General features: G+C 46.7%; 2 protein-coding genes across 3 annotated transcripts in view; one reads left to right on the forward strand and one right to left on the reverse strand.

The window, feature by feature from the left end:
* The window catches only part of LOC144503424 (protein FAM237A-like), a 43,078-nt gene extending 41,812 nt beyond the window's left edge, over positions 1-1,266 (forward strand). Inside the window, exon 4 of the mRNA XM_078227732.1 lies at positions 1,127-1,266. Within this exon, the coding sequence (XP_078083858.1) occupies positions 1,127-1,266 (140 nt within the window). The remainder of the gene's footprint in view (positions 1-1,126) is intronic.
* A 16,015-nt stretch (positions 1,267-17,281) lies between these two features.
* The window catches only part of mdh1b (malate dehydrogenase 1B, NAD (soluble)), a 35,657-nt gene continuing 31,353 nt past the window's right edge, over positions 17,282-21,585 (reverse strand). For both annotated transcript variants that reach the window (XM_078229267.1, XM_078229266.1), the window contains 3 exons: positions 20,820-20,959; positions 19,844-20,001; positions 17,282-17,649 (listed from right to left, as the gene is read on the reverse strand). In XM_078229267.1, the coding sequence (XP_078085393.1) occupies positions 19,885-20,001; positions 20,820-20,959 (257 nt within the window). In that variant the 3' untranslated portion in view covers positions 17,282-17,649; positions 19,844-19,884. The remainder of the gene's footprint in view (positions 17,650-19,843; positions 20,002-20,819; positions 20,960-21,585) is intronic.

Raw genomic sequence — 21,585 nt, forward strand, 5'->3', positions numbered from 1 at the left:
AAGCCTTCAGCAAGCAAATGCCCACCTCCAAGTGTCCCCCCCATTACTCTTTCCCTATTGGCTGCCGGACACGCCTATTTTCACCACCTGCCGCTAACCGTCAAGCTATCAAGAACAAAGAACAAAGAAAAGTACAGCACAGGAACAGGCCCTTCGGCCCTCCAAGCCCGTGCCGATCATGATGCCCTCACTAAACTAAAAAAGAACCTTCCGCCCTTACTCGGTCCGTATCCCTCTATTCCCTCTCTAGTCCTGTACCCATCCAGATTCTTCTTAAATGTTGCTAACGTGCCTGCTTCCACCACCTCCTCTGGCAGCGTGTTCCAGGCACCCAGCACTCTCTGCGTGAATAACATTCCCCACACATCTCTCTTAAACCTAAACCAGCTCTGATGAAAGGTCATCCAGACTCGAAATGTTGGCTTTATTCTCTCCCCACAGATGCTGTCAGACCTGCTGAGATTTTCCAGCATTTTCTGTTCTTCGCCCTTAAACTTTCCCCCGCCTCACCTCGAACCTGTGCCTCCTTGTAACTGACACTTCCACCCTGACCATACCTCTCATAATTTTGTCGACCTCTATCAGGTCTCCCCTCCATCTTTCCAGTGAAAACAATCCTAGTTTATTCAATCTCTCCTCATAGTCAACACCCTCAAGACCAAGCAACATCCTGGTGAACCTTCTTTACACTCTCTCCAAAGCTTCCACATCCTTCTGGAAATGTGGTGACCAGAACGGCACATAATACCTCAAGTACGGCCTAACCAAGGTTTTATATAGTTGCAACATGATTCCCCAACTCTCGTACTCAGTTAAAAAGTGAGTCCACTTTTTGTTCTGCAATTGGATGATTCTTGACTAATTGATCAGCCTCTCTCTCCCCCCTTAAATCTGCAATTTTAAAAAAATAAACCTTTCCGAGACATTTTGAAAAAGAAAATGCTGACGATTTTTCTTGCAGCGGTGTCCTGGAGATTAACCGTCAATTCCTGGAGACTGCCGGGCAATCCTGGAGGGTAGGCAACCCTACACACCAATTGTCTGTCGATGTAACCATCGCAATGTGTCGGCCCTTTGCAAGTTTGGTGATAATGATGGGATGTCTTTTTTTTTGCTTCCTTCTTAGGGTCCCACGTAGAGGGTCAAAGGGTGAATGAAGAGAAAGAATTTGTCCAAGACTGGGTTGGCATCCAAGTGTACAGGAGTGGCCCTGGCATCACGCATGGCAAACTAACAAAAAACATGGGGGTCAAAAGGGCCACATAGATCTTTCTGCCGCACCATCATCTTTTTGCACCTTTCTCTTTGTTTCAGTTCAATAATAAAACAGAACGATTGGAATATCCATGTTAATTCTCCCTTGCTGCCTCAAAAATTCAATTAGAATCCATCGGATCACCACAGTGCAGAAAGAGGCCATTTAGCCCATCAAGTCTGCACCAACTCTCCAAAAGAGCACCCCACCCAGGGCCACCCGTCTACCCCTCTACCACATTCCCATTACCCTGCGCATTTATCATGGCCAATCCACCTAACCTGCACATCTTTGGACACTAAGGGACAATTTTGCATGGCAAACCCATCTAATCTGCAAATCTTTGGATAATTAGGGGTCAATTTAGCATGGCCAATCCACCCTAATTCTACACATCTTTGGACACCATGGCTGGAATTTTCCTGATCTGCCCGCCACAGGAATTGGAGCGGGCGAGGGGCGAACCATGGAAAGGCGGAATTTTACGGTTTTGAGACAAGCGAGGCCTTGAAATCCTGCCCTAAGGGGCAACTCAGCATGGCCAATCCACCTAACCTACACATCTTTGGGCCCTAAGGGACAATTTAGCTTGGCCAATCCACCTAACCTGCATATCTTTGGACATTAAGGGACCATTTTCCATGGCTAATCCACCTAACCTGTACATCTTTGGACACTAAGGGATCATTTCCCATGGCCAATCCACCTAACCTACACATCTATGGACACTAACATGCAATTGAGCATGGCCAATCCACCTAACCTGCATATCTTTGGACACTAAGGGACCGTTTCCCATGGCCAATCCACCTAACCTGCACATCTTTGGACACTAAGGGACAATTTAGCATGGCCATTCCACCTAACCTGTACATCTTTGGACACTAAGGGACCGTTTCCCATGGCCAATCCACCTAACCTGCACATCTTTGGACACTAAGGGACCATTTCCCATGGCCATTCCACCTAACCTGTACATCTTTGGACACTAAGGGACAATTTAGCATGGCCAATCCATCTGACCTGCACATCTTTTGTGAGCGAAACCAGAACACCTGGAGGAAACCCACGTAGACACGGGGAGAACGTGCAAACTCCACACAGACAGTGACCCAAGGCTGGAATCGAACCCGGGTCCCTGGTGCTGTGAGGAAGTAGTGCTAATCACTGTGCCAGCCTATTGTTTTTGATTACATACATGACTCACAGAATGGGAAGCTGTTCTTCATGTAAAAAAAAATGATCAGTCTGTAATATTATACTGATTTTATTTTGTATGTAAATAAATTTTACGCAGCTGCATTTAAGTATTGACTTAAATCGAATTGTCGGTGGTTAAGGAGATGGAGGGAGAGAGATTGTTTAAAATCAAAGCTAGCCCCCTGTGCCAAATGGTTAAGACAATATTGTTCCCTAGTTATTTGACTTAATTAAGTAACATTTGCAAAATTAAAGGTATGACAGCTGTGGCTCAATGGGTGGCGCTCTTGAGTCTCAGGGTTGTGAGTGCTAATCCCACTCCAGGAACCCAAGTACAAAATCTAGGCCCAAACGCCTGTGTGCTACTGAGGGAGTGCTGCACTATCAGAGGACCTTCTTTTTGGATGAGATGGCAAACTGAGGGGCCTATCTGCCCACACAGGGGTATATAAACAATCCCATGTTACTATTTAGCCCTCCATCGACATCGCAATAAAGTTGACTTGTTCAGTATCACATTGCTGACTCTGGGATCTTGCTGTGTGAAAATTGTTTGCTGTGTTTCCCACAGGACAATAGTGACCACACTTTAGAATTGTTTCATTGGCTGTAAAGCACTTTGGGACATCCCGGAGTCATGAAGGGTTTATGCCGAAATGCAATTCCGGTCTGCTGGCCCGGTGTGAGGTACACAAACAAGGATTTTTAAAATTCATTCGTGGGACACGGGCGTCGCTGGCTGGCCAGCATTTATTGCCCATCCCGAGTTGTGCTTGGAGGGCAATTGAGGGCCAACCACATTGCTGTGGCTCTGGAGTCTCATGTAGGCCTGACCTGGTAAGATTTCCTTCCCTAAAGGACATTAGTGAACCAGATGGGTTTTTCCAACAATGGACAATGGTTTCACGGTCATGTGGGGTTATGAGTAGATGGGAGGGGCCGGATATCACGACCAGTGGCATGTGTGCAAAAGCTTCAAAAAAGCCAGCTGTAATTTTCTTTAAAAAAGCACTGTTACTGCAACCCTATAAAAGTGCCAATCAATCAGACCTCTGAAGTAGCAGAGCAGAAAGTATAAGCACTCGACACCTCTTTATCTTGTGTAAATAAACATTGAGCCGTTAACAAATAGATCGAATTAAAAAGCTGTCAATCAAGCAACATTTTCCCTTCAGTAGATACTTAACTCCAGATTTTTTATTCAATTCACATTCTACCATTTGTCGTGGTGGGATTCGAACCTGAGCCCCCAGAACATTAGCTGAGTTTCTGGATTAATCATCTAGCGTTAATGCCACTAGGCCATTACCTCCCCTGAACAAGAATTTCTGTTTGTTCCCCAAGAATGCTATCTGGTATCTGCCCACCTGTTATAGAGCCAGTTCACGTTTAATGGAAACCAGTGAATTGAGGATCAGACAGTTACCCTGATAGGAGGGCAGTACTCAAAAAGAACCTCCATGCTACCCATGCCAACTCAAAGGCTATTCATAACAGTTGGCTGAGAGTCCAGATGTCCATTAGTCTGTTGAAACAGCTGCACCACAAGGGAAAATATTGCTTGATTGACAGTTTTTGTCTTTGATCTATTTGTTAATGGCTCAATGTTTATTTACACAATAGCGGTGTCAAGTGCTTATACTTTCTGCGATTGCTACTTCAGAGGTCTGATTGATTGACACTTTTATAGGGTTTCAGCAATAGTGTTTTTTTAAAGAAAATTATAGATGGCTTTTTAAAAACTTTTGCACACATGCCACTGGCCGTGATATCCGGCCCCTCCCATCTGTGGAACCTTCTAGACCCACCAAAGTCAATAAACATTTGAATGGCTCATCAATCCGCCAAGGGGGAACCCACAGTCATAAAAATCTGGCCACTGTTCTATAAATTTAAGTGGCTCTACTGCCAATTGTATATTGGGTGAATTGGTATGGAAGCACTATTAGTTGGCATAGAGGACATGGCAGCCAGTTGGAGGTAGGAGGAGGGCCATGGGTTGGCATGGCGGGAATGAGGGGCCATTGGGGAGGATGTGGGGCATGGATTGGTGTGAACTGGCCTGGCGGGATGGGTGGGGGTTGAGGGAGAGTGAGGGCCAGAGGGCCCACTATTTAACAGCACAACTGACATGAAGTCCCAGCGTACCAAGGCTGTTACACTCAACACTCCCTGTGGCCACCTCTGACCTGTGCTTGACTCCAGCACCCACCTGCCTCCCGAATCATAAACTATAGACTATTGGGAAGCTGAATGCATTCGAGATGGAAACACATGAGCTACATAGGCAGAAAGACTAATGAGGAAGGGCCGGAAATCATAGAATTATAGAATCCCTATAGCACAGAAGAGGCCATTCAGGCCATCAAGTCTGCACTGAATCTCTGACAGTGCATCTTACCCAGGCCCTTTTCCCAGTCCAATGCCATCACCCCACACATTTATAATCCCATCGAACCTGCACATCTTGGTACACTAAGGGGCAATCCAGCCTGGCCAATCCTCCTAGCGTGCACATCTTTGGACACTAAGGGGCAATTTAGCATGGCCAATCCACCTAACCTGCACATTTCTGGACACTAAAGGACAATTTAGCTTGGCCAATCCACCTAACCTGCTCATCTTTGGACACTAAGGGGCACTTTAGCATGGCCAATCAACCTACCCTTCACATCTTTGGACACTAAAGCGTAATTTAGCATGACCAATCCACCTAACCTGATCATCATTATACATTAACGGCCAATTTAGGACAGCAAATCCACCTAACCTGCTAATCTTTGGACTGTGGGAGGAAACTGGAGCACCCGGAGGAAACCCACGCAGACACGGGGAGAACGTGCAGACTCCACACAGACAGTGACCCAAGACGGGAATCGAACCCGGGTCCCTGGTGCTGTGAGACAGCAGTGCTAACTGCTGTGCTACCCTATGGAAATGGCATCAGGAAAGAGTAAATAAATGGGTAACATCAAAGTGGGAAAGGTGCAGTATTTTGGTCACATCACTGGACCAGACGGTAGATCGCGACCATTGTCAGTGGGGAAGAAAAGGTGGGAGATGGAGGGAGAAGAGAAAACGGATGATATTATAACAGGGTGGATGCAGTTGACTTGTGTGAGGGTGGCACAGGGCAGACAGAAATGGAGATCCATGTTCGCAAACCTTCTGGGAAGAAGGTGGGACCAAAGAGAGAGAGTAGACATTGAGGAAGCACATGTCAAAGTAAAAGGTGTTGCATTTGCGTAGCACCTTTCACAACCTCAGGACGTCCCAAAGCGCTTTACAGGCAATGACGTAATCTTAAAGTATAGTCTCCACTGTGAAGCTACAGGAATAAACAACCATCAACAAGAAGAAGTATTTCAACTTAGACACATTGAGGGCAATTGTATAGGAGCTTGGTAGATCGCAGCTGGAGTACAAGATAAAGAGGTGTCGAGTGCTTATACTTTCTGCTATTGCTACTTCAGAGGTCTGATTGATTGACACTTTTATAGGGTTTCAGCAACACTATAAGAGGAGTACTGAGTGCAGTTTTGGTTCCCTTACTTCAGAAAGGATATTATTGCCATAGAGGAAGTGCAGCGAAGGTTCAGCAGATTTGTTCCGGGGATGGTGGGACTGTCTTATGGAGCAAGATTTGGAAAACTGGGCCAGGTTTTGGAGAATGTGAGGTGATCTCATTGTTACCTACAAAATACTTCAAGGAATAGACAGGAGAGACATGGGTAGGATGTTCCCCCTTGGTCGGGGAGTCAAGAACCAGGGGTACAATTTCACAATTAGGGAGAAGCCACTTTGGATCGGGATGAGGAGGAATGTCTTTACACAGAGGGTTGTGAATCTATGGAATTCTCTATCCCAGCGAGCTGTGGAAGCTCAGTCGTTGTGTATGTTTAAAGCAGAGATTGATAGATTCTGATTAACAATAAAGGGTTATGGGGACAGTGGGTGTAAAAGGCAATGAGGTGTCTGATCAGTCATGGTGGCTCGATGGGCTGAATGTCCCACTCCTGTTTCCATATATTGGAATGGAATGTTTGGAGAATTGAGTTCAAAGTGAGCTGTGCTCCCGTGCTGTTTGCACATTTGAGACTCATCAATTATTACCTCAGAACTAATGCAAGAGGGATTTTAGTGTACACAAGGTCTATTATAACTTTGAAAGAGTCATCCCTGTGTGGCACGGTGGCACAGTGGTTAGCACTGCAACTTCACAGCACCAGGTACCTGGGTTCAATTCCTGGTTCGGGTCACTGTCTGTGCAGAGTCTGTACGTTCTCCCTGTGTCTGCGTGAGTTTCCTCCGGGTGCTCCAATTTATTTGGTTTGATTTATTATTGTTACATGTATTAGTATACAGTGAAAAGTATTCTTGCACACGATACAGACAAAGCTTACTGTTCATAGAGAAGGAAACGAGAGAGTGCAGAACGTAGTGTTACAGTCATTGCTAGGGTGTAGAGAAAGATCAACTTAATGTAACGCAGGTCCATTCAAAAGTCTGATGGCAGCAGGGAAGAAGCTGTTCTCGTGTCGGTTGGTACGTGACCTCAGGGTTTCCTCCGGGTGCTCCGGTTTCCTCCCGCAGTGCGAAAGGCATGCTGGTTTGGTGCATTGGCCATGCTGAATTCTCCCTCAGTGTACCCGAGCAGGCGCCAGAGTGTGGCGACTAGGGGATTTTCACAGTAACTTCATTGCAGTGTTAATGTAAGCCTACATGTGACAGTAATAAATAAACTTTAAAACTAATCAGTCCCACTCTTCACACCTACTCCCACCTTCCACTACCCCCAGTTTCTTTAAAGTCCGACAATACTTTCTCCTTTTAATATTTATTCCACATCTTAAAGGGCCCACGTCACTCTTGCACATCTCATCACCAGGTGTGCACCAGGATCTGAACATGTCGTTAGGAAGGAGACAAGGCATTAATCACCAAGAAAGACTGGCAGCCTGCCACACCCTGACCAAGTGGAACTTCCAACTAATAACACCGTTCCTTTTTCTGACTGTTCTTTAACAATAATTTTCATGCAAGAACATTTGCTTCTGTTGCATTGGGTAACCTGTCCAATTAAACTGAGCATCCGCATGCTCAGATAAGGTTTATAACAATCAGCAACATGAATTGAAGATATCTGATCGATAATCATTCCCAGAAGATATTAATGTAACAAAGAATTATCCACACTTTTCCAACACTTCAAAATACACGAGAGTAGTTCTCTCCTATCTTAGAATCCCTACAGAGGCTATTCAGCCCATCGAGCCTGCACCAACTACAATCCCACCCTATCCCCATAACCCCATGCATTTACCCTAGCCAGTCCCCCCGATACTAAGGGGAAATTTACCATGGCCAATCTACCTAACCAGCACATCTTTGGAGTGTGGGTGGAAACCGGAGCACCCAGAGGAAACCCACACAGACACGGGGAGAACGTGCAGACTCCGCACAGACAGTGACCCAAGCCAAGAATCGAACCCAGGTCCCCGACGCTGTGAGGCAGCAGTGCTAACCACTGCGCTACGATGCTGCCCCTAGCGATTAGTGTCCAGGAATAACATTTGCGCTGTTTCAGACACGTAAATGCCTTTATCTTAATTTTTTCCTCTCTCTATCTCTCTGCTGCCTCTTCACCAATTTATTGCAAACACCAGTTGCGACTTGTAATGAGCTCACTTCATTGGAAGTCGCTCTGAGCCTGGACCTTATTCCTGCTTTTCGGGAAACGAAAGCAAACAATTTTGACCATGAAACCATTGTGGCTGGCACGGTGGCACAGTGGTTAGCACTGCTGCCTCACAGCGCCAGGGACCCAGGTTCAATTCCCAGCTTGGGTCATTATCTGTGCAGAGTCTGCACGTTCTCCCCCGCAGGAATTCTACCGCCCCGCCCCGCCACGGAATCGAAGCTGGTGAGGGGCAGACAATGGAAATGTCCATTGACTTCCAGTGGGATATTCGGGTCTCGGGTCAAGCGAGGCCATAAATTCCCGCCCTAAGTGTCTGCGTGGGTTTCCTCTGGTGCTCCAGTTTCCTCCCACAGTCCAAAAGACATGCTGGTTAGGTGCACTGGCCGTGCTAAATTCTCCCTCAGTGTACCCAAACGGGTGCCGGAGTGTGGCGACTAAGGGATTTTCACAGTAATTTCATTGCAGTGTTAATGTAAGCCTACTCGTGACACTAATAAATAAATGTTGTTGATTGATTCACTAAAGTCCTGGAGGGAGTCCTCAACATCGACTCTGGGGTCTCATGGTACCAGATCAAACATGGACAAGGAGACCTCCTGCTGATTACCACGTATCGTCCTCCTTCAGCTGATGAATCAACACTCCCCCATGTTAAATGTCACTTGGAGGAAGCATTGAGGTTGGCAAGGGTACAGAAAGTACTCTGGGTGGGTGACTTCAGAGTGGCTTGTAGTACCACCACAGACCCAAATTGGCCACATCATAAAGGACATGGCTGCTAGACTGGGACTGCGGCAGGTGGTGAGGGAACCAACAAGAGGGAAAGACCTACCCCATCCTCACCAACCTGAAGCATCTGTCCATGACAGTATTGATATGAATAAGCACCTTCCAGTCCCTGTGGAGACAGAGTCCTGTCTCCACATTGAGAATACGCTCCATTATGCTGTGTGGCACTACCACCTTGCTAAATGGGACAGACTTCGAACGGATCCAGCAACTCATGACTGGATATCTATGAGGCAATGTGGGCCATCAACAGCAGCAGAATTGTACTCAATGAATCACAATCTGCAACCTCATGGCCTGCTAAGTCCTGCCCCATCTCTTAGCGGCATGGCGGCACAGTGGTTAGCACTGCTGCCTCACAACACCAGGGTCCCAGGTTCGATTCTGGCTTGGGTCACTGTCTGTGCGGCGGCTACATGTTCTCCCCGTTTCTGAGTGGAATCATAGAATCACAGAATCCTACAGTGCAGAAGGAGGCCATTCGGCCCATCGAGTCTGCACTGACCACAATCCCACCCAGGCTCCTATCCCCATAACCCCATGCATTTACCCTAGCTAGTCCCCCTGACATGAAGGGGCAATTTTAGCATGGCCAATCCACCTAACCCGCTCATCTTTGGGAGGAAACCAGAGCACCCACAGGAAACCCACGCAGACATGGAGAGAATGTGCAAACTCCATACAGACAGTGAACCAAGCCAGGAATTGAACCCGGGTCTCTGGCGCTGTGAGGCAGTAGTGCTAACAACTGTGCCAGCGTGCTGCCACCGTAGGGATTCTACGATTCTATGATTCAATTCTAATGCAACACCAGCCTTTTTGACAGCAAGGGATCACTTCACTTGTCCTAGCTTCTGCTGAAGTCTGAGTGAAATGATATTCAGGTACAATGTTTTCTTCTTGAAGGTCGAAATGAGACAAAACCTAATTACAAAACTGTTCTGGGCGATGTGAGGATGTGAAGTGTTGCGTCCTTGGATTGCCCCCTTGCGGGGGAAGGGGGGAACCAAACACCAGCCTCGTTGCAAATTCCTTCTGCCCTTTTCCCAGCGCCTCTGCTCACCTTTTCTCCTCACTTTCTGGCAGGAGTCTTAATTCGAGGTGGTTTCAACTTTGAGCGTTCCTGCGCATTGAATACTTCGCCAGGTGGCTGGAGGTGCGAACGCAAAGAACCCATTGGTGCGCGTGCTTTTAATAACTCAACTGCACCTCAGGACAAATGGAAAATTAATGTGAAGAGTTGCAGTTCAAAAAATAATCTTCATCAATCATTTTGCTTTTGTTACTTCCTTCAGCAGATGAAAAAAAAGGGTGCTCCAAGCCACCTGGTTACCATGGGAACCTCAGTAGGCCACACTGTTTATCGAGTGCCTGCCCACAAAAACAAAGATCCCAGTGTTCAAAATAGAATCGTGTTAGTTCCAAAAATAAAACTGAGGTAGTTTTTCACTTAGGAACATGGGTGGCACGATGGCCCAGTGGTTAACGCTGCTGCCTCCCAGTGCCAGAGACCCGGGTTCGATTCCCAGCTTGGGTCACTGTCTGTGTGGAATTTGCATATTCTCCCTATGTCTGCATGGGTTTCCTCTGGGTGCTCTGGTTTCCTCCCACGGTCCAAAAGATGTGCTGATTAGATGGATTGGCCATGCTAAAATTGCCCCTATGTGTCAGGGGGACTGGCGAGGGTAAATGCATTGGGTTGTGGGGACAGGTCCTGGGTGGGATTGTGGTTGGTGCAGACTCGATGGGCTGAATGGCTCCTTCTGCACTGTAGGGATTCTATTCTATATTTTATGTTTTAAATAAATGTTAGATCTTTATGCAGAGGTATTTGCCTCGTGAGTTTTTCATTGTTTAAGTTAAAACATAATTGGCCATCTCAAATTATCCCCAACACCCCCCTCCTCCAATGGCATGGTTTTCTGCAGCAGAGGTAGTTCGCCATTGGCCGCCAGTGGGATCTTCTTATCCCATGAAAGTCCACGACGTTTCGCATGAATCACCCTCCGGGGAACCTGCCGTGGGAGTGTAGTCACCGTTGGCAGGTCCGGAAGATCCTGCCAGTGGGAAGGGCTGGAAAATTCCACCCTATACTTCAAAAATTACACGGGCAAGATTCTCCGGCCTCCCAGAGAATTCCCATTGACATCTCCCCATGTCAGCGGGAAATCCACGGGCGTGGGTGCACTGCCGCCAGGACCGGAGAATCCCGCCGGCATGAACGGCTGGAGAATTCTAGTCTACATCTTTGGCTGTACTGTGAAAAGTACTAAGTAAATTCACGTTATTTCTTTCCACTCTCCAGAGTTGCATGTTCATTCTTTGGAAGCAGCGAATCTCAGTATGCAGTGCCCTCAATCCTGCCTATGGCTTCCAGCTCCTCTCGTGTTTACCTCCCTACAAGTGCATTGTATCGCTCAGTGCTTTTATGTTGTGCTGGTTGTCAGAGAATAATCCAAAAGTCTGCACCTCTGACAGTGCTGCACTCCGACAGTGGTGCAAACCCTGAGGTTCATAACATAGAACCCATACAATGCAGAGATGTTATTCGAGCCTGCGTCGCCAACTCTCCCACCCAGACCCTCTCCAGGTAACCCACCTATTCACCCTGCTAATACCCTCTGACACTAAGGATAATTTTAAGTTTTAGCATGGCCAATTAATCTAATCCACACATCTTTGGAGTGTGGGAGGAAACCGGAGCACCGAGAGGAAACCCACGCAGACATGGGGAGAATGAGTAGACTCTGCACAGACCAGTGACGCAAGCTAGGAATCGAAGCTGGAATCCTGGTGCTGTGAGGCAGCAGTGCTAACCACTGTGCCACCGTGTCAGCGAGCGTAGGGCTGTTATCTGAACTGGGTACTTGGTGTGAGTTGGGACATGGGGAACAGAATTTTGGATGACAAGTTTACAGAGGGTACAATGTAGGAGAGCAGCCAAGAATGTGTTGAGCAAGTCAAGTGTAGAGGGAACAAAGTGTTCCAGCAGCAGATGAGCTGAGGCAGGAGTGATTCAGACATGGAGGCCTGGCAAAGATGAGCACAGATTTGGGAGGTGACAAAATATTCAAGGACTTTGCAGAAGACAGGGGATTTGGATGTGGAGCAGTAGATGGCAAGGACAGTGGAACCAAGGTGGTTTTACTGGGGAGAGGGTTGATGACGGCAGCAGTAAGAGAGAGATGGACAGCACCTGATGAGAGAACCATGAACAATATCAGCTGACACCAGGGAGGGAAGTTGGGTTGTCAGCTGTTTAGTGTGAATATAGTTGAGAGAGGAGGAGGAGTCTCCTGATTGCAAAGAGGGTATGAGGGGAGATAGGAGAGAAACTCAAGAAAGGTGCACATTCAGGGCTGGGGCAAAGAGGCGGAAGGGGCATTTAGAGGAAATTTGACCCAAGGAACTAGGGAGGCAATTGATTCCAATTTAAAATTCTCTTCCCACACTTAATGATGCACTAAAGCAGACTTTTGTGTTTCCATAGCTACAAACTCCCTCGAAACAGGTCACTGTTGCCAGGGGCTTATAGCTTGAGTGGCACAACTCCACATCAAACATGGCCAACCAGGAGTCTCTCCCAATCTTACTGCCAGCCATTGGCATGTTTGGAAGGATTTGCAGGTTGACACAACCTGTTGGACCACATTATGAACAGACCTTCCTTGGTCATCAAATCCTGGGTGGGACTCAAACTCGGAGCTTTCGGCTTAGAGGCAGGGACACTAACCCACTGCACCACAAGACTTCCTAGTTAGTTGATTGAATGGTATCAATCTTAGTGGCAAAGACATCCATAAGATCCTCGCACTTATTGTTGGAGGTGAGGGTGGAGGAGACAGAGGAGAAAGGTTTGGGAAGATGGTGAAGGAACTTGAGTTTCTAAAGCTAGTGTTGGCACAAGGGCAAATTAGCTCCTAGGGGACTGGACAAATACAATTAAGATCTACCTCAAAACTACCTCATCGTAATGCCCAAACTGCACATTTTCAGGCATGGCCTCTAAACATCATTCCTTAAAGTGGTCATACTTACTTCTCTCAGTAAGATTGGACCTCAAGGATCATCCATCAGAAAAAATATTAGCAATTCACATATTACAGGAAGCAGTCATATCCTCCAGCAATTAGATTCTGGCTGATCTGTATCTTACTGAGATCCACAATAGACTCCATCTGCCACCGTTTTATCAGCCCATTTAATCTATCGATGTCCCTTTGCAACCTTCTATTCCCATCTAGATTATTTACTGTGCCATCTAAATTGATGTGTGGTCAGGTAACTTGGATATACAGATCTCTGTTCCCTCATCACGCTGTTACCAACAGTCGATGACTTGAGAAATAGACGTAGGCATAAGGTTAATGCAAGAAATTTAAAGTTTAAAGTTTAGTTTGCTTATTAGTGTCACAAGTAGGCTTACATTAACACTGCAATGAAGTTACTGTGAAAATCCCCTAGTCGCCACACTCTGGTGCCTGTTCGGGTACACTGAGGGAGAATTTAGCACGGCCAATGTGCCTAACCAGCACGTCTTTTGGACTTGGGAGCACCCGGAGGAAACTCATGCAGACACGAGGAGAATGTACAGACTCCGTACAGACAGTGACCTAAGCCAGGAATCGAACCTGGGTCCTTGGTGCTGTGAGGCAGCAGTGCTAACTGCTGTGCCACCGTGCCGCCCACAGAGAACAGCTAGGGACTTTTTTTTAACACGACGGGTTTTAAAATTGTGGATGCATTACTGATGTAAATGTCAATATTTATCGATAGGATAGGTGGTGGGAGGAAAAGAGAATAAAATTATATAGTCACAGATTATGGGATTAGGATTACTGCTCGTGTGAAGTGTAACCACCAACACAGGCTGGGTGGGTTGAAAGGTCTTCTTCCGTGTTGTATGTATTGTAACCAATATTTTGGAGAAACTCTGGATCACATTTCCTTCTCTCTGTTTTAACCACCTTTGAATAATTCCCCAGGTTTCCTGCATTAATGCTCCTCCTGTAGACATTATGGGCAGGATTTTATGGCCTCACTCATCCCGAAACTGTAAAATCCTGCCCAAGGTCAACAGACCTCCCCGCGTTCCACCCCTCGCCCGCTCCGATTCCCATGGCAGGCGGGGCGGTAAAATTCCAGCCAATGGGTAGACTTTGAAGGATGGTGAACGATTGGCACTTGCCATCGTGAGAGTTGGTGCCTAACAAGCTACCATTGACTCTTGAAACCCCACTGCCATTTAATGCCATCTTGAACGTTGACAGCCAGCCGGCAGGATTTCCATACTTGGAAGGAAGTCCCGCCTAGGAGAGCTGTCGACCAATCAGATTGGTTGCCAGCTCTCCAACCTGGCTGGGCGCAGCGCTACAGTGGCCAAAAGTGGAACTGCAGCGCTCTGCCTGGAATAAATCCCCAGAACTGTTGCAAAGCTAAGTCCCGGGGGTTCCCGGGGGAGGGAGGGTAAAGGACGCCAAGAGGGGGCTGGTACACCAAAAGGGGGTCAGCCAGTCCAGAGCTCTAAGGTCCTGAGGGGAGGGCGTCCTATCTCTGAGGGCGCCTTCACATTGAGGCCCGTCCTCATCCCACATGCGACAGAGAAAATAACTTTTGTCAGTTTTCCACCCTCCCCGCCCGCTGAATGATGAGCAGGAAAAGGCCCTTCAGTGGACATTAAATGGCTTTACAGGTCTTAATGGGTGAAAGGTCAGGTTTCCCGCCTGAGCCCCTGTCTGCCCAAGTGTGAAATTGCATCTGGGTTTGGGTGGGCAGTTTACATAGAAACTAGAAGCAAGAGTAGGCCATTCGGCCCTTCAAGCCTGCTCCGCCATTCATTTTGATCATGGCTGATCATCGAATTCAATATCCCGATCCCCCCTTCCCCTCATATCCCTTGATCCCTTTAGCCCCAGGTTTCCAGACGAAAATCCCATCCATTCAATTCTACACTCACCTCTGGCTCAGAAAGCACCTTGGGTGGAGCATAAAATTCTAGCCTAAATGTTAGGTGTCCTTTAGGGAAGGAAATCTGCCCTCTTTATCCAGCCTGGTCCACTTGTGACTCAAAACCTGGATCAACACAGCTGACACTTACAAGCTCTCTGAAACTGCTTCCTCGTTGTATCAGGCCCTTAATTTTCAGTCTGAAGTCTGTTGTCCACGCAACAGAAATTCCATTAATCGGAAGTACTTACAGAGGCAAAACAAGTGACTTTATTATCTGGCAACAAAATAAGAAATGCGGACGGTGAACATGAATGCAAATCATTGAACATGTGCTCATTCGAAGATACTAAGCAGGTTTTATATTAAAGTAGGACAAGTTAGTCTCGGTGGCGGTGAGCGGTAAACCTTTGTCAGAGAGACCCATCTGGTTCATCAATTCGGGAAGGAATCTGCCGTCCTTATCTGGTCTGGCCTACGTGTGACTCCAGAGCCACAGCAATGTCGTTGATTCTCAACTGCCCTCTGAAATGGCCTAGCAAGCCACTCAATTGAAGGGTAATTAGTTAAAAGTTTGAAGTTTATTTATTCGTGTCACAAGTAGGCTTACATTCACACTGCAATGAAGTTACAGTGAAAATCCCCTAGTCACCACACTCCGGCACCTCTTCGGGTACACTGAGGGAGAATTTAGCATGGCCAATGCACCTAACCAGCTCATCTTTCAGATTGTGGGAGGAAATCGGAGCACCCGGAGGAAACCCACGCAGACACAGGGAGAATGTGCAGACTCCACACAGAGAGTGACCCAAGCTGGGAATCGAACCCAGGTCCCTGGTGCTGTGAGGCAGCAGTGCTAACCACTGTGCCACCTTAGTTAGGGATGGGCAACAAATGCTAACCTTGCCAGCGATGCCCATTCCTCACAAAATAATTTTTTAAAACTCATTTAGTGTGAAAAACATTAGTATTAGAATGCAACTGATGATTACATTGGGTCTGTTGTAATGTGACCAATTGTAACAAGCTGTAAGGGTCAGCTGATCCAGTAAACCATGTAACCAATGACAGAATGATGTGATGATCAGCTGACCCAGAATAAATAAGAACCTGTTGGGAATTGTGGGAAGCTTGGAATGGCCCAGGGCGAGGCCGCAAGTTTGGAGTAATGAAGTTTCTTTATTAATCTCTTTCTTTGATTTATAAGTTGGAGTAGGTTTTGTTATATTTTTATTGCCTGCATTTGAAGAGTTCTTTCTGGATGAACAATTAGGTCCCTTGTTAAAAATCAGCCCGTGGAGTGATGATGAACATTCAAATAATTTTGGGCTTTGCTCCTTGTTGTGACTCAGGAGAATGCAATGCTAAGCTTGTAAAGAATAAAGCTCAAATTGAGCTGCTTAGGAACTTGTTTTGTCCAAATTCTCTATCCAACAACTGGATGATTGAGACTGTAGAGGAAGAGGACAACTCATTTTCAATCTCTTGAGTTAAAGTTTCAGCTGTGTTGGGGGTGGTGGGGGATATAATTGAGGGTTTTAAATTTGATTAATATATTCCAAATGAAGACTTGTAGGACTAGAGATATGCAAAGAGTGCACAGTTAGATGGTCAAGACTTTTCTTCCCCAGATAGTTGCAGAATCATACAGTGCAGAAGGAGACCATTCAGCCCATCGATTCTGCACCGACCACAATCCCACCCAGGCCCTATCCCCATAACCCCATGCATTTACCCTCGCTAGTCCCCCTGACACTGAGGGGCAATTTAGAGTGGCCAATCAACCTAACCCGCACATCTTTGGACTGTGGGTGGAAACCACAGCACCCGGAGGAAACCCGCGCAGACACGGGGAGAATGTGCAAACTCCACACAGAAAGTGAGCCAAGCGGGGAATCGAACCCGGGTCCCTGGCGCTGTAAGGCAGCAGTGCTAACCACTGTGCCAACGTGCCACCCCTAATAAATCACTAGTGGTCAATTCTTTAAAATTGAGCTTATCATTTCTGGAGGGAACAGGACATTGATGTTGAAGTTGAATTGATCTAGAATGTTTGATTTGGTTCGCTTTGCCTGTAAATACGTAACGATCATAGTTTCTTGGTGCTGGTTCGATGTCTTAGGTTGTCAGTTGTGAATCTCCCAGCATTTTCTCCTGAAATTGGTTACAGAGCGCTTTTCCCCCTCTCTGTTTGCTTGCCTCTCCTGGACACTGGGTTGCAAACAGTCAGTGAGGATGATGCATTCGTTCTCAGGAGTGTACGGCGCAGCGGCGGGTCCAGGAACCTTCTCATAACCGTGTATCTTTGCAACATCTTCAGGACAAGTGCTTTGGACAAACGATGAAACCAAATAGCGCAGAGGAGGTGAATCAACACAAATCGTTGAACTAAAATATGATCACATTGGTTTAATTCTGACATTGATCTCTCACACACTCTGCAGAGCTCAGTAACTGGCTGCCACCCGGTGAAGTCACCGACAGTCCCCATTTCAACAAAGAACAGCTGAACAAATTTAAAAATGAGATTAAAGTGAATCCCAACTCTTTGGAATTGTTTTTTTTAAAAAATTGATCGCAACAGCAAGACTCACATTTTGAAAGATGACTCAATAGTGCGATCTAATTTCTCATTCACAAATTAGCGGTTAACCATTGTCATTTCAGAGAGCACAGCCCTTTCCAGTGTCAGTTCCATTGGGGGGGGGTCACACGTCGGGGAGCAGGAGATCAGTATGGATATGGTACAATTCCTGGCCTGTAACAGACGACAGAAGAACTTGAGCAGGAGGAAGCCAGTTGACCCCTGAACCGAGATTCTCATTCAACACTTGCCTTCTTATTGTACAAATTCAGGGTCAAAATGAAACATTTATTTTACTTTAAAAAAAAATTATTTTAATTCCTTCTATTGTTTCACTTTTGAACTTCTAAAATCTCATTTTACCTCTCTTTACCCCTATCACTGCCTCCCTTTGCCCTCACCCCATCCATTACATGCCTCAGGTTGTCCTGTGCATTTTTGTTCTGCCATTTACACATTCCCTTCGCGGTTGCTATTAGTACCATTCTTGGCCATGATCACTACCATTTACACTCCCTTTGTCTTTTTGTCTGTGACACCCTTGTCAATTTCCAGGACTTACTCAGTTAATGGTAGGGCGTTGGGGAGAGTTATAGAACAAAGAGATCTAAGGGTACAGGTTCATAGCTCTTTGAAAGTGGAGTCACAGGTGGACAGAGTGGTGAAGAAGGCATTCGGCATGCTTGGTTTCATTGGTCAGAATGCTGAATACAGGAGTTGGGATGTCTTGTTGAAGTTGTACAAGTCATTGGTAAGGTCATGCTTGGAATACTGTGTACAGTTCTGGTCACCCTATTATAGAAAGGATATTATTAAACTAGAAGGAGTGCAGAAAAGATTTACCAGGATGCTACTGGGACTTGATGGTTTGTGTTATAAGAAGAGGCTGGATAGACTGGGACTTTTTTCCCTGGAGAGTAAAAGGCTTAGGCTTTATAGAGGTCTATAACATAATGAGGGGCATCAATAAAGTAGATAATCAACATCTTTTCCCGAAGGTAGGGGAGTCTAAAACTAGAGGGCATAGGTTTAAGGTGAGAGGGGAGAGATACAAAAGGGTCCAGAGGGGCAATTGTTTCACTCAGAGGGTGGTGAGTGTCTGGAACAAGCTGCCAGAGGTAGTAGTAGAGACGGGTACAATTTGTATTTCAAAAAGCATTTAGACAGTTACATGGGTAAGGTGGGTATGGAGGGATATGGGCCAAACGCGGGCAATTGGGACTAGCTAAATGGTAAAACCTGGGCGGCATGGTTATGATATGGCTATTCTTCCCACGTTGATTGTGCACATGCTAACTCATTTACCAATGTAGTGTCCACTGTGCTTCGTGACTGAAGCCATTTTGAAACCTTAAGGAAGCCTGTTTTGCCCAAAGATCAGGTGCTACAGAACCCACTTTCTTCCCCCTCAGTCATCGTGAGAGGACACAAATCTGTGCTGCCATGATACTCGACGTTTGACAAATGTTGCACCTTCATAGAATCATAGAAACCCTACAGTACAGAATGAGGCCATTCGGCCCATCGAGTCTGCACCGACCACAATCCCAACCCCCATATCCCTACATATTTTACCCACTAATCCCTCTAACCTACGCATCTCAGGACACTAAGGGGCAATTTTTAGCATGGCCAATCAACCTAACCCGCACATCTTTGGACTGTGGGAGGAAACCGGAGCACCCGGAGGAAACCCACTGTTCTGTTGGTGGTTGTGGAGAAACTAGCAAAATTTGCCACCCGTGCTCAGGACCTACCCTCCTTTGGCCACGATCTTACCTTTTGGCCCCACTGGTCAATGGGTGGGGCGAGCAGGTAAGATCATGAGAGAGCTGAGAAATCAGAAAAGGGCACGAGGCTGATTGTAATACTTAAATTCTATGTAAAAATCGAATTTAAATATTGCAAATGAGCCTGGGACAGAATCATCCGGGCTCACTTGTCTCTGTAGTCTTGCTAGTGAAGGTTCTCACAGAACACAGAGAGCACATGCACAATGGCGCCCTCTGCTGCTATCTGCCGGCTTTCCGGCGAGCTAGGCCACACCCCCTCCCCTGCTGGCGGGAAACAATGTTTGGCCTGATTTTTTTGACAGAGTCAAAGGTAAGATTCACGCCCCCAAAAAGCAGCATGATTCTCTCCTGTTTTCACGCTCATTTGCCACTTGGAACTTTTTTGGTAAGATCGCCCCCTTTGTGTTGGGATGAGGTTATGTTATGTTACTGCTCATACTCTTATAGCCATACGCCTTTCTAAACCGAGGTGTTTGGTGACGATTTCAATGGAAAAGTCTCTAAACAACCCTGAGATTCCTCTGATTTTCTTATGTTTTGCATACAGTGCAATCAAATGATTGAGGATCAGCTACCTATCTGGCTGCTGTTCTTCTGATATAACCGAGTCCTCCTTCTAAAACGTGACTGAGCGTCCCTCGTCGTTTCCTTTCTCAAACCGTGGCTTTTGATGAGATGAGACATTAGATTCCCCCTCATTTTCTTCCACAGGGTAGAACTTTAAGCGTTGTTCCTATGGGATGGGGGAAGGAACGGGGATTAATAAGTCGACTGAGTTCAAAGAAAAGTGTGAAACGATATGATTTTGTTTGCAGAGTGTAGGTGGTGCTGTCAAGATCAATATTTGTTCTCATAAATATTCTCAGTTGGTTCGCACTGCTGCCTCACAGCGCCAGGGACACGGGTTCAATTCCGGCCTCGGGTCACTGTCTGTGTGGAGTCTGCACATTCTCCTCATGTCTGTGTGGGTTTCCTCGGGTGCTCCCACACTCCAGAGATATGCAGGTTAGGTTGATTGGCCATGTTAAATTGACCCTAGTGTGACCTTTTACTGTGCCCTCTGAAATGGCCGAGTGAGACACTCAGTTCAAGGGCAACTAGGGATGGATAATAAACGCTGACCCAGCCAGCGACATCCAGGTCCCACGAATAAATAAGAAAAAAATGCAACGGACAATTTGTGCACAGCAAACTCCCACAAACAGCAATGTAATAATGACCAGGTATTCATTTTTTGTGATATGGATTTGAGGGATAAATACTGGTCAGGACACTGAACTAGTGCTGTAGAATCTTTGACATCCACTTGGGAGGGCAGACTGGGCCTCACTGTCAGCCGACAATGCAGCACTCCCTCAGTATTGCAATGTTTGTGCTCAGAGTGGCAATCGGACCAGCAATCTTCTGACTCAGAGGAGGGAGTGCTGCCAACTGAACCATGGCTCATTCCACACGAACAATGTGCTGAGGTTCCCCCTTCAGGCCGGTGTAGGATAGGGAATGTTGTGTCAGGAAGAGTCAAATAAACCTCTATCGCGATTGAGAACTTACCAACTTCAGTTCTTGAGCAATGTGCTTCAGTTTGTCTTTTGTTTCCTCACTGATCTCAATCTGTGACTGAATCATCCACTTTCCACCACAGAATCGAACTGGCATAGAGAAGACGAGGCCCGGTGGAATATCAAATTCACCTGGAGCACCAGATCAAAATATAATGCATCTGAAATATTTAAGCTCTTGCCTTGTAACAACTGAACATGGTGCAGCCATAACTCTCAGTAACCTGGGGTGCGGGAGGAGGGAGTTAATGTCCTCTCATGGTGCATTATTTAACACATTGGGTGGCACAGTGGTTCACACTGCTGCCTCACAGAGCCAGGGACTCGGGTTCAATTCTGACCTTGACTGTCTGTGTGGACTTTGCATGTTCTCCCCGTGTTTGCGTGGGTTTCCTCCGGGTGCCCCGATTTCCACCACACTCCAAAGATGTGCGGGTTAGATGGATTGGCCATGCTAAATTGCCCCTCAGTGTCAGGGAGATTAGCAGGATCAATGCATGGGGTTAGAGTGGAGTTTGCACATTCTCCTCGTGTCTGCGTGGGTTTCCTCCGGGTGCTCCGGTTTCCTCCCACAGTCCAAAGATGTGCAGGTTAGGTTGATTGGCTATGCTAAAATTGCCCTTCGTGTCCTGAGATGCGTAGGTTAGAGGGATTAGTGGGTAAATATATGGGGGTAGGGCCTGGGTGGGATTGTGGTCGGTGCAGACTCGATGGGCCGAATGGCCTCTTTCTGTACTGTAGGGTTTCTATGATTCTAT

Source organism: Mustelus asterias, chromosome 14, assembly GCF_964213995.1.
Source record: "Mustelus asterias chromosome 14, sMusAst1.hap1.1, whole genome shotgun sequence".
Lineage (NCBI taxonomy): Eukaryota > Metazoa > Chordata > Chondrichthyes > Carcharhiniformes > Triakidae > Mustelus > Mustelus asterias.